At 40.8% G+C, this 12,613-nt stretch overlaps 1 protein-coding gene across 8 annotated transcripts in view; it reads left to right on the forward strand.

Moving 5' to 3' along the window:
* TMEM164 (transmembrane protein 164) overlaps window positions 1-12,613 on the forward strand; it is a 161,324-nt gene that overhangs the window by 81,168 nt on the left and 67,543 nt on the right. For 2 of the 8 annotated variants that reach the window (XR_013825784.1, XM_079911250.1), the window contains one exon: window positions 2,423-2,584. The exons of the other annotated variants lie outside the window; for them this stretch is intronic. Coding sequence is in view for 1 of the 2 variants with exons in the window: in XM_079911250.1 (XP_079767376.1) it covers window positions 2,550-2,584 (35 nt within the window). In the remaining variant the exon portion in view is untranslated. The remainder of the gene's footprint in view (window positions 1-2,422; window positions 2,585-12,613) is intronic. 8 annotated transcript variants of the gene reach the window in all.

A 12,613-nucleotide genomic window follows, 5' to 3' on the forward strand; every position in this document is an offset into this window, starting at 1 on the left:
CCTACTACTAGATTCTCTGACACGCTGAACATATAAAGTATGTGAAAAGCTACAGCCTCCAACATGCATTGGTCCCTGAGTTTTACTTGTGAAGTCTCCCACTCCCAGAATGCAGTGTGACAGTACCGAAGCCATCACTTCAGCCCTTTTGGTGTGTGGGAGGAGTCTCCAAATGGATATAGACCAGCTTTGGGAGTTGTTGGTTTTCCTTGCAAACAGTAGCCCTGTAGTGGAGGCATGGCTGTGCAGTTTGCTGGTTCCTAGATGAACTCTCCATTGCTAAGCCATGGGGCTGACAGTGCTGTACGGTCTCGGTGTTTTACTATCTCGTTTCAGGTTTCTGCTGCACGAATTGGCCCCAGGTTGTTTTTTTCTCATTTCAGCCTTAGGTTTATTGTTAATGGAGATTTCTTCCAGATTATTGTGACAAGATGGCCATTAGTCTAAGTTTTCAGTAACTTGGGGGAGTTTTCTCATTTTCTGTATCTTGATAGGTATTTTAGTGGAAAGCTGGGAGAGGCTGTGTTAGTGGTGGTTAAGCAAATGCTATTTTAAACTAGAAATCCAGTGTGTGTGTATGTATGTATGTTTAAGTTATTTTTTTGGCCAGGCCGTGCAGCTTGCGGGATCTTAGTTCCCCGACCAGGGATCGAACCCACACCCTTGGCAGTGAAAGCGCAGCGTCCTAACTACTGGACTGCCAAGGAATTCCCTATATTTTGGTTTAGAGCAGTGGTCGGCAACCTTTTCCTATGAAGGGCCAGATAATAAATGTTTTAGATGTTGTAGGTGATGTGATGAGTTTGGCTGTGTTCCCAGAAAACTTTTCAAAAACAGGAGGACTGGTCGAAAAAGTTCTGGAGACGGATGACAGTGATGGTTGCACAACACTGTGAAGGTACTTACTGCCACCGAACTGTACACTTAAAAATGGTTAAGATGGTAAATTTCATATTACGTGTATTTCACCACACAAATCACCCCCCTCCTGACCCAAACGTAACAGGAGGACCATATTTTGCTGACCCTGCGTTTAGAGCCATTCAATCTAGCACACAGAAAGAGAGGAGGAGGGAAGAGGAAATTCCATGTGTACAGGGACTTTGCTCAAAGCTCAAAGGCAGTGAGGCAGATTTCTCGAGTATTTAAAAGGAATATCAGAGTTGGAGTGGGGTGGGGTTCTGGAAAGCTGCAGTTCATCCTGGTGATGTCATCCCATGCTCTTTAGGGATAGAGATACCCAGAGTTTATAGTCACACTTTCTGGCATAACGATCAGAGCGGGGATTTTCTCCTCCCGAGGCTTGGGGAACCTCTGCAGCTGTCGCAAGTGTTCATATCAGATGCAACTGAAAAGCCAGCCAGTCCCTCCTTCTTGGCGACTGGCGATGCTTCCTGTAGATGATCTGGTCTCTTCCCAAGGCTAGAAACTCCTAGTTTCTAGTTTATCCTAGTTTATCCAGGTTCACTGGATAAAAAGGAACAGCCGCTCATCTGAGTCAGCTGTTGCTGCACCTCCTTTCCAAGATTCTTGTGCCATTAAGATTTACTTGTCAGCTGGAGACCTGGGCCCTTCACCTCCGGAAACAACGCTGCTCTCAGGACCCCAAGCCACATTTCTCTCAGTGGTGTGGAAAACATTCTCCAACTTCCCAGCTCTAGCCTTGGCAGCCCTCAGCGTTTCTAAGACCTGGAAAGAGACTGAAGTCTAACCGTGGCCTCCCATCTCCCTGGGGGAAGCAGGCCTCTGGTGTGTTTAATGCTGTTCTTAGAGCAGAGTTAGCATATCCAGATCCATTTATATGGCCGGGCCCCATCTGAAGCTGAAGTCGGAGGACATCTAAGAGCTCTCTACTGCACCTGAAAGGCGGGCCTGCTGCTGAAGGCCCACCAGTCACGTGACCGGCAGCCTTGGGCAGCGCTGGGTAGCTCGGAGTTTCGTGCTCTCTGTTGGAAGGAAGAAGTCGTCATCACTTGGTAGCTAGCTTTCACTCCCCCTTCCCTGTCTCCATGGATCCCGCCACCATAGAGGGCTCTGAGTGCCAGTAGCCTCTTAGCAGCCAGGATGCCGAAAAGCAAGCTGAAAACTGGCTTTAGAAAAGGATGGAATTCTTGGTTTCACAAGGGCCTAGGAACCTCTTCGAGAAGCCAGCCTTTTGGAACGTTCCTGTCTCTGAGCTGGGGTATTTTGAAGGAATAGATGGAGGAAAAGGGAGTGACTAGCTTTGGGTTGTGACCAGCCAGCTTAGCTGTCTTGTGAGCACCCGTGGCAGAGAACTCTTCCCCTACCCCACCCCAGGTAAGAAAAGTGCATAGCCCAGAGCTGGTTTACATCCTCTGCCTCAGGAAGTGTAGGGTACGGGCACCCCCACCTCCCAACGCTGAACCCCTTAAATCTGCTTATTTTCATGTACCCATGGAAGGGAGTGGACCTGTGATGCAAGCAGTATTATTTGGTCATGAGTGTCTGCTGACTCAATCTGGAGAGGCTTTTGAAGGAGATGAGATGAAATTTCATCTGTGCTACAGAGAGCAGGGGTGCATTGCTGGATGGAAAGAGGTCTGGAGGCCGGGTGTGAGCCAAGGTAGGTGAGGGAAGCATGGGGGCGCGTGAGGGCAATTACGACAGCCTGACATGTGATCTTGGCATTGCAAGACTGATGCCCTGTTGGCCTTGGGGCCACATGGTATCATGAGAGTTCAGTAGCCCCGTGACCCTCTCTTTCTCTAGATCCCATTTATTATACACTCAAATTTTTAAACAGCAGGCTTCTCCCCAGGGAGACTCGTATCTCTAGGACTGTCCTGAGTTCATGAGGTGGGCTCAGGCTGAAGCTGCTGTCTTAGTGGTTTCACCGTCTCAGCACCCCCTTTCCTAGTGCTCAACAGACCCGCTGCTCTGGAACCCCCAAAGGAGCAGACTTTTGGCATCTTCACCTCAGAGGTAGCTGCTTTTTGGTCTAGCTTTGGACTCATGACTGAAAAGGGTGTTTGAGAGACTGTCTCTGACCTGAGCAGCGTTATTAAGACTGTTCTTGGCATGGGAGAGGCAGCCGTACATATGAATGCTGTAGATTTCAAAGGGAAAGATACTGGAAACCTAAAATCCGTAGTAAATAAACAGCAATTCAAGGACACCAATTTCCTTTCTGATACGGAAGCTGCTCTGGTGTCTGCGGTCCTCTGAGCCGCTGCCACGTTGCTGCCTGCAACTCTGCGTATTCTCCCTTAATGCATGGAAGAGGGAAGAAGCTTTCAGACTGTTCACGGGTCTCCCCCCCCCTTCCATACACAGCAGAAGCAGCCTTTCTCCCCACGTGTACATATTCAGTTTTGTTCTCTCCTGGGAATTTTTGACTTCTACAGTCTTAGACCACAGTTTCTTTCTTCCTTTTTTTTTAAATTTTATTTACTTTTGGCTGTGTTGGGTCTTCATTGCTGCATGTGGGCTTTCTCTAGTTGTGGCAAGTGGCTACTCTTCGTTGCAGTGTGTGAGCTTCTCATTGCGGTGGTTTCTCTTGTTGTGGAGCATGGGCCCCAGAGTGCACAGGCTTCAGTAGTTGCAGCACACAGGCTCAGTAGTTGTGGCGCATGGGTTTAGTTGCTCCACAGCATGCAGGATCTTCCCAGACCAGGGCTTGAACCTGTGTCCCCTGCACTGGCAGGCAGATTCTTAACCACTGTGCCACCAGGGAAGTCCCTGGCCCACAGATTCTGATTCAGTATTTTCATCTCCCCAAATTCTCTCCTGGAAGTCTCTCTGAAGGCTTTTGGAGCAGGGACTGCTTTTGTCCTTTTTTTCTCCCTCGTTGGGCTGTTCTGCTTTCAACATGTGCTTGAATGTACACAATTTCCCGGTAAAAGCAAGGCCGGAGATACAGATGACTTTTCCCATCTGGGGAAGCATGAAAAGGAGTTCTCAGCAGAGGAGCGGGGACTGATCGTTTTGGGCCTCTTCGTACTTTGTCAGCACACCTGATCCTTTTGGAAGCCAAGTTCAGAATCTACTGTGCTAATTATTGGGCAAAAGTAATTCCAGGAGGGAAAAACAGTACAGGATAATAGATAAGGTTTGGGTAAGCTGTGTAGGAGCTGTTCAGTGGGTAATGAAAAAGTAGGGGGAATTCCCTGGCGGTCTAGTAGTTAGGATTCTGCACTTCCACTGCTGGGAGCACGGATTCAATCTCAGGTCGGGGAACTAAGATCTTGCATGCCGCACGGTGCGGCCAAAAAAAATAAAAAAGAGAGAGAGAGAGAAAAAAAGGAAAAAAAAAGAAAAGAAAAAATAGAGATTTCATTCTCATTATAAAAGTAATCCAGTCACTATAAGGAAAACATCAAGCGTTACAGAACAATAGAGAAGAAAATAAGAATAAGTGATAATTCCTCCATTAATATGTTGGTATAATTTCCTCCCAGTCTTCTGTGTATATATGCCCATTATGAAAAACAAAATTGGGATTATTTTATACATGCTACTTTGTAATATAGTAAAAGTTAATATGCTGTGATTGTTTCCCAGTGTCATTAAATATTCTTCTAAACATGATTTCTAATGACTGCATAGTATTTCATCATTTGAATGGACATAATATGTATTTAAACCGTGCCCCGTTATTCGACATTTGGTTTGTTGGATAGATGTGATTTGTGGAATCTTGAGAGCAGTGGAAGTAGATGGCTTCAGGTTATAGTTCTGCTATTTCTTAAGCCTTCGGAGCAAGGCTTAAATCTTAGCATCTATTTCCTCATTTGTCAAAGAAGGCTATGAATAGTAACTACTTCTTTGGTGGTGACAATTAGATGAGAGATGATCCATGTTAATCTCTTAGCGTGAAACCTAACATAGACTCAGTAATCAATAGGTGTTAATAATATATAGAATTATCCTTGTCCTTAGGCTTCACCATCTGTGTACTAACCTAACTGTTAGAATTAGGATCCCAGGGAAGGAAAATTGCTTTCATGCAGATAAGTAGAATTTCAGAATGAAAACTGCCTTCGGAGAAGTAACCCTTTTCATTAGTTGGGCACTTTCCAGATTGGGCCTTGGGCCAACGTCATGAAATTCACAGGAAGAAAGGTTTTGGAGCCCCTGCAGTTGTGTAACCCCATTTGGTCCAGAACAAGGAAGTGGGAAACCACCAGTTGCAACCAGGAAGTTTATCTTCGTGCCCACAGGCAAAGCCAGCCAAGCCTTCCTGTTGTACTTGTTTGGTTTTCTTTACTTGTTTTTTTTATTTTCCAACTTTTATTCTGAAATTTTTCAAACCTTTGGAAAGGTGAACAGGGCGGTACACCAAGCACAGTTATGACCTCCACCTAGATTCAGCGGCTTTTGGCATGCTTTCTGATAAGTGAGTTCAAAGACGTAAGATCCTAACTGCATTCCCTGCTACATGACAGGCTTGTGCTGTGGGGCCTCACACAGCAGGCAAAACGTATATACTCTGAGACCAAGGGCTTACGGAAACGGGAGTAGAGTGGAAGGACCCTAGGCTCTGGGATGATAGAAATATATCTATTGTTTTTATAATACAAATTACAGAAAGCAAATCTTAACGTAGTTCCTGGCTGAAGGGAAAAAAGTCGATCCAGACTTCAATCAACATGACAATGTATAAATAACTTCTAATATATTCATATAATTGAATAATATACAGCAGTGAAAAACAGACTAAGTGTGTTAACATGGACAATTAGAAGAAGCCATGTTGAATGAAACGTAATTTGCAGAAGGGGATGGATATGCATGTGTACACACACACGCACACACACGCACACACACAGAGTATATCATTTATCATTTATTTAATGGGATAGACATGAAACAACAATGTATATAGTTTGTGGGTATATACAAATGTAATAATGTATAAAAACATAGGAAGGGGGTTCCCTGGTGGCACAGTGGTTGAGAGTCCGCCTGCCGATGCAGGGGACACGGGTTCGTGCCCCGGTCCGGGAAGATCCCACATGCCGCGGAGCGGCTGGGCCCGTAAGCCATGGCCGCTGAGCCTGCGCGTCCGGAGCCTGTGCTCCGCAACGGGAGAGGCCACAACAGTGAGAGGCCCGTGTACCGCAAAGAAAAAAAAAAAACATAGGAAAGACTCGAACTCCTTCAGATAAAGGCTCCATCTGGTTAGGGAGTCGAGGAGATGAATGGTATTCAGGAAGGTTACATGGAACTTCAACTAAATCAGTAATGTTCAAATTTATTAAAGTGGGATGCTGGACGCAGAGGTTCCTTTTATATTATTTTTATACTTTTCTGTATGTTGGAAAATTTTAGTGTTAAAACTAGAGGGAAAAAGCACTATTTAAAAGGCTTAGAATCTAGGATCACTTATTTTGTAGGTGAAAAGCTGAGGCTGGGAGAGTTGAGTGTTTTGCTTCTCATGTATTTTTGAATTTTATTTAATTATCATACAGTAGAGCTGACCTTTTGGCATACAGTTCTATGAGATCTTTTTTTATTATGATAAAATACACAACATAAAATGTAACATCTTAACCATTTTTAAAGTGTACGGGGTCAGTGGCATTAAGTACATTTATGTTGCTGTGCAACCGTCACCACCATCCATCTCCAGAACTCTTTTCATTTTGCAAAAACTGAAACTCTGTACCCATTAAGCAATAAATCCCATTACCTCCTATCTCCAGTCCCTGGCAACCAGCATTTCTGTCTTTACGATTTTGACTACTCTAGATAGGTACCTCATACAAGTGGAATCATACAGTATTTGTTCTTTTGTGACTGGCTTACTTCACTTAGCAAAATGTCCTCAAGGTTCATCCATGTTGTAGCATGTGTCACAATGTCTAAGGCAGAGTGACATTTCATTGTATGTATATAGCATATTTTGTTTCTCCATTCACCTGTTGATGGACACTTGGGTTGCTTCCATGTTTTAGCTATTGTAAATAATGCTGCTATGAACATCAGTGTACAAATATCCCAGAGAACCCCTGCTTTCAATTCTTTTGGGTATATGCCCAGAATTGGAATTGCTGGATCATATAGTAATTCTATTTTTAATTTTTTGAAGAACTGCCATACTGTTTTACACAGCAGCTGTACCATTTTACATTCCCACCAACAGTGTATAAGAGTTCCAATTTGTCCATATCTTTGCCAACATTTGTTGTTTTCTGTTTTGGATAGTAGTCGTTCTAATGGTGTGAGATAGTATCTTATTATGATTTTGATTTGCATTTTATTTTCTACTTACCCTTGTGATTTCTTTTTTGATCCATTGATTGTTTAAGAATGTATTTAATTTTCACAGATTTGTGAATTTTCCCATTTTTCAGTTGACCCTTGAACAGCATGGGTTTGTACTGCATGGGTCCACTTATACACAGATTTTTTTCAATAAATACTACAGTACTGTACAATCTGCGGTTGGTTAAATCTGTGAACATGGAACTTCGGATATGGAGGGCCAACTATAGAGTTATATGCAGATATCTGCTGCTTGGGGTATTGGTGCTCCTAAACCATCCCCTGCCCGTGTTGTTCAAGGGTCAACTGTACTTCTGTTAATGATTTCTAACTTCATCCTGTTATGGTTAGAGAAGATATTTTGTGTAATATCTATCTTTTAACATCTGTTGAAGCTTAGTTTGCCACCTAACATATGGTCTATCTGGGAAATGTCCCAAATGCACTTGAGAGAATGTGAATTTTGTTGTTGTTGTTGCGTAAAGTGTTCTCTATATGTTTGTTAGATCTAGTTGGTTTCTTGTGCTGTTCAAGTCCTCTAATTTCTTGCTTTTCTTCTGTCTGACTGTTCTATCTGTTACTGAGAGTAGAGTATTGAAGTCTCCAACAATTATTGTAGAATTGTCTATTTCTACCATCAACTTGGTCATTTTTTCTTCAGATATTTTGATGGTCTGTTACCAGGTACCAACATGTTTATAATTGTCATATCTTCTGCTGTATTGAACCCTTTACTAGTAAATAATTTTCTTCCTTGTCTTATAAACTCTTTTTATTTGGGCAGACATTTATTTATTTATTTATAATTTTTTATTTATTTTTTGGCTGTGTTGGGTCTTCGTTGCAGTACGCAGGCTTTCTCTAGTTGTGGCAAGTGGGGGCAACTCTTTGTTGCGGTGCGCGGGCTTCTCATTGCGGTGGCTTCTCTTGTTGCAGAGCATGGGCTCTAGGTGCGCGGGCTTCAATAGTTGCAGCACGCAGGCTCAGTAGTTGTGGTGTGCGGGCCCTAGAGCATGCGGGCTTCAGTAGTTGTGGTGCGTGGGCTCTAGAGTGCAGACTTAGTAGTTGTGGCGCACGGGCTTAGTTGCTCCGTGGCATGTGAGGTCTTCCCAGACCAGAGATCAAACCTGTGTCCCTTGCACTGGCAGGTGGATTGTTAACCACTGCGCCACCAGGGAAGTCCTGTAAACTCTTTTGATTGATGGTTTATTTTGTCTGATATTATTATAGCCACCTCTGCTCTCTTGGTTACCATTTGCATGGAATATCTTTTTCTATCCTTTCACTTTCAACCTACTTCTGTCTTTGGATCTAAAGTGCGTCTCTTGTAGACAGCATACAGTTGGATCATATTTTCTTTTTAATCCTTTCTGCCAATCTCTGTCTTTTGATTGGAGAGTTTAATCCATTTACATTTAAAGTTAGTACTAATAAGCAGGGGCTTCTGTCATTTTGCTATTTGTTTTCTATATGCTTTATAACTTTCTGTCACTCATTCCCTGCATTAGTGTCCTCTCTTGTGTTTAGCTGATTTTTTTTGGTAGTGTAACAATTTAATACTCTAATCATTTCTTTTTGCATATATTCTCCAACAATTTTCTTGGTGGTTATCATGGGGATTACATTTAGCATCCTAAAGTTATAACATTTTATATTGAATTTATTAGCTTAATTTCAATAATATACAAAACTCTGCTCCTTTAACGGTTTCATCCCTACCCCTTTCAGTTAGTGATGTCACAAAATTATATCTTTATACATGTATGCCTCCAAACTTAATCTAGATAAATGCATTAGTCTCTTAAATTATGTAGAAAACAAAATGTGGAATTACAAACCAAAGTTAAAGTAACACTAACTTTTAGACTAATAATTGTGTTTTTAAAAATGTATTAATCTCTTAAATCATGTAGACAAAATTAGAGTTACAAACTGCTGTTACACTAGTACTAGCTTTTATAATTGCCCATGTATTTTCCTTTACTGAGACCTTTATTTCTTCATGCAGCTTTGGGTTACTGTCTGGTGTTCTTTCATTTCAGCCTGCAGGACTTCCTTTAGCATTTCTTGCAGGGCAGGTCAAGTCATAACAAACTCCCTTAGTTTTTGCTTTTCTGGAAATGTCTTTAATTTCTCTCTCAATTTTGGAGGATAGCTTTGTTGGATATAGGATTCTTGGTTGACAAGCACCCCCCTCCAACACACACCTGTTTAGCACTTTGTTTTTTTTTTTTTTTTTCTTCGGTACGTGGGCCTCACTGTTGTGGCCTCTCCCGCTGCGGAGCACAGGCTCCTGAAGCGCAGGCTCAGCGGCCATGGCTCTGCGGCATGTGGGATCTTCCCAAACCGGGGCATGAACCCGTGTCCCCTGCATCGGCAGGCGGACTCCCAACCACTGCGCCACCAGGGAAGCCCCTGTTTAGCATTTTGAATATATATCTGCCCATTGCCCCACTGCCTTCTGGCCTCCAAATCTGATGAAAAATCAAATCAAATCAAAATCTATCAGTGTGGGTCTATTTCTGGGCTATTCTGTTTCATCGTTTAATATGTCTTTTCTTGGCCAGATTGCATTGTTTTGATTGCTATAATTTTATATAATAAGACTTACAGTCAGGTAGTGTGATTCTTTCATCTACCTTCTACGTTTTCAAAATTATTTTAGCTATTCTTTCTTTGCCCTTTCATATACATTGTAGAGTCAGTTTGCCTGTATCTACAAAATATCCTGCTGAGATTTTGATCAGAATTGCATTGAATCTATAGATAATTTTGGCGAGAATTGACATCTTTCTTATGATGAGCCCTTTAATCCTTGAACATGGTATGTCTTTTTATTTGTTAGATCTCTGATTTCTTTAATCAGCCTTTTGCAGTTCTCAGTGTACAGATTCTGTACATATATTGTTAGATTTATACCTAAGTATTACAGTTTTGGGGAAGATAATGTAAATAGTATATATTTTAAAAAGATTGGTTTCCAGTTTTACACCACTATTGTGTAGAAATGTTATTGATGTTTGTGTGTTGACCTTGCAATCCTGAAGCCTTGCTAAAATCATATATTAGTTTTAGGAACTTTCCTGTTGATTCCTTGGGATTTTCTATAAATATAATAATTCTTTGCAAACAGAGCTAGTATTATTTCTTCCTTTCCAATCTCTATTATTTTTGTTACCTTATTTCACTGGCTAAGACTACTGGCATGGTGTCGAATTGGAGTGCTGAGAGTGGGCACCCTCATCTTGATCCTGATGTTAATGGGGAGAGCATTCGGTATCATTAAGTATGATTTTGGGCATAGTAATTTTTAGATGTCCTTTATCAGGTTGAGGAAGTTCCCTCCTATTGCTAGTTTGTTGGTATTTTTGTTATCATAAATAGATGTTGAATTTTGACAAATGCCTTTTCTGTATCAGTTGATATGATCATATACTTTTTTATTCTTGACACAGTTAATTTGGTAGAATTCATTAATTGAATTTCAGATACTGAGCCAACCTTTCATTACCAGGACAAACCCCACTTAGTCGTAGAGTAGTGTTCTTTTTATACTGCTGCATTAGATTTGCTAACATTTTACTGAGGGTTTTAGGGTCTGTGTTCATGAGGGATATTGGTTTAGTTTTAGTTTTCCACCTCCTCCTCTTCTTCCTCCTCCTCCCACCTCCCCTCCCCCTGCCCCCCAGGTTTTGTATCTGGGTAATAATAGCCTCATAAAATGAGTTGAGAAATGCTTTGCTTCTGTTGTATTTTCTGGACCAGGTTGTATAAATACTTGGTAGAATTGATCACTGAAGCCATCTGAGTCTTATTCAGAAGATTTTTTTTTTACAGATTCTTTTTTTTTTACAGATTTTTTTTTTACAGATTCTTTTTTTTTACAGATTTTTTTTTTTACAGATTCTTTTTTTTTGAGATATACTTGACATATAACATTATATTACTTTCAGGTATATAACATAATGATTTGATATTTGTATATATTGTGAAATGATCACCACAATAAGTCTGGTTAATATCCATCACCACAGATAGTTGCATATTTTTTTCTTATGATGAGAATTTTTAAGATATGCCCTCTTAGCAACTTTCAAATAATACAGTACGATACCTGTCATCACCACGCTGTACATTACATCCCCATGACTTATTTCTTTTATAACTGGAAGTTTGTACCTTTTGACCACCTTCACCCGTTTCACCCACCCCCAACCCCCTGCCCTCCGGCAACCACCAGTCTGTTCTTCGAATCTATGAGTTTGTTATTTTGTTTATTTGTTTGTTTTAGATTCTACATATAATTGAGACCATGCAGTAATTTGTCTTTCTCTTTCTGACTTACCTCACTCAGCATGATCCCCTCAAGGTCCATCCATGTTGTCACAAATGGCAAGGTTTGGACTGTGCAGGTTATCTATTTCATCTTTGGTGAGTTTTAGTGGTTTGCGGTTTTAGAGGAAATTCTCCATTTTGTTCTAAGTTCTTGAATTATGTGCATAGAAATATTCATAGTATATCCTTATTATCCTTTTAATTCCTGAGGGACTGTAGTGATATCCCTTCTTTCCTTCCTGATATTGATAACTTTTGCATTCTCTTTTTATCCATGTCATTCTGCCTAGTGGTTTCTCAATTATATTGCCTTTTTCAAAGGCAAGCTTTTGATTTCATTGATTTTTCTCTGTTGTTTTTGTTTTTACTTTCATTGATTTCTGCTCTTTATTATTTCATTCTTTCTGCTTGCTTTGGGTTTATTTTGCTCTTCTTGTTTTTGGATTCTGAAGGTGGAATCTTGGGTTACTGCTTTGAGACCATACTTTTTTCCTAATATAAGAATTTCATGTTATAAGCATCTCACCCATTTGGGCATATCGTATTTTAATTTTTGTCCAGTTCAAAATATTTTATAATTTCCTTTGGGAATTTCGTTCTATGAATTTTCCTTTCCAGGCACTCAGAGAACTTTATCTGTTCCATGTCTTTTGATTCTTGGTTATAATCAAGTGCTAAATTCAAATATGTCATTTGATGAGGGTTTTTTAATAACTTCATTTGTCATTGTGAATAATAATGTGATATTCCTTTACCTTGCTTTATTAAGGATTATAATAGTTATCATGTATTGAGTGCTTACTATGTCCTAGGCACTATGTTGATCACTTTACATGGTCTTACCTCATTAAATTCTCTCAACAACTCTTTTAGTTGATACTGTTATTAGCCCCATTTTATTACTGAGGAGACAGAGTCACAGATATTTTTCTTTATTTTTGAAAATTTTATTATTTATTTATTTATTTGGCCATGCCGTGGGGCATGCAGGATCTTAGTTCCCTGACCGGGGATCAAACCCATGCCCCCTGCAGTGGAAGCGCAGAGTCTT

This window comes from Stenella coeruleoalba, assembly GCF_951394435.1.
Source record: "Stenella coeruleoalba genome assembly, chromosome: X".
Classification (NCBI taxonomy): Eukaryota; Metazoa; Chordata; class Mammalia; order Artiodactyla; family Delphinidae; genus Stenella; species Stenella coeruleoalba.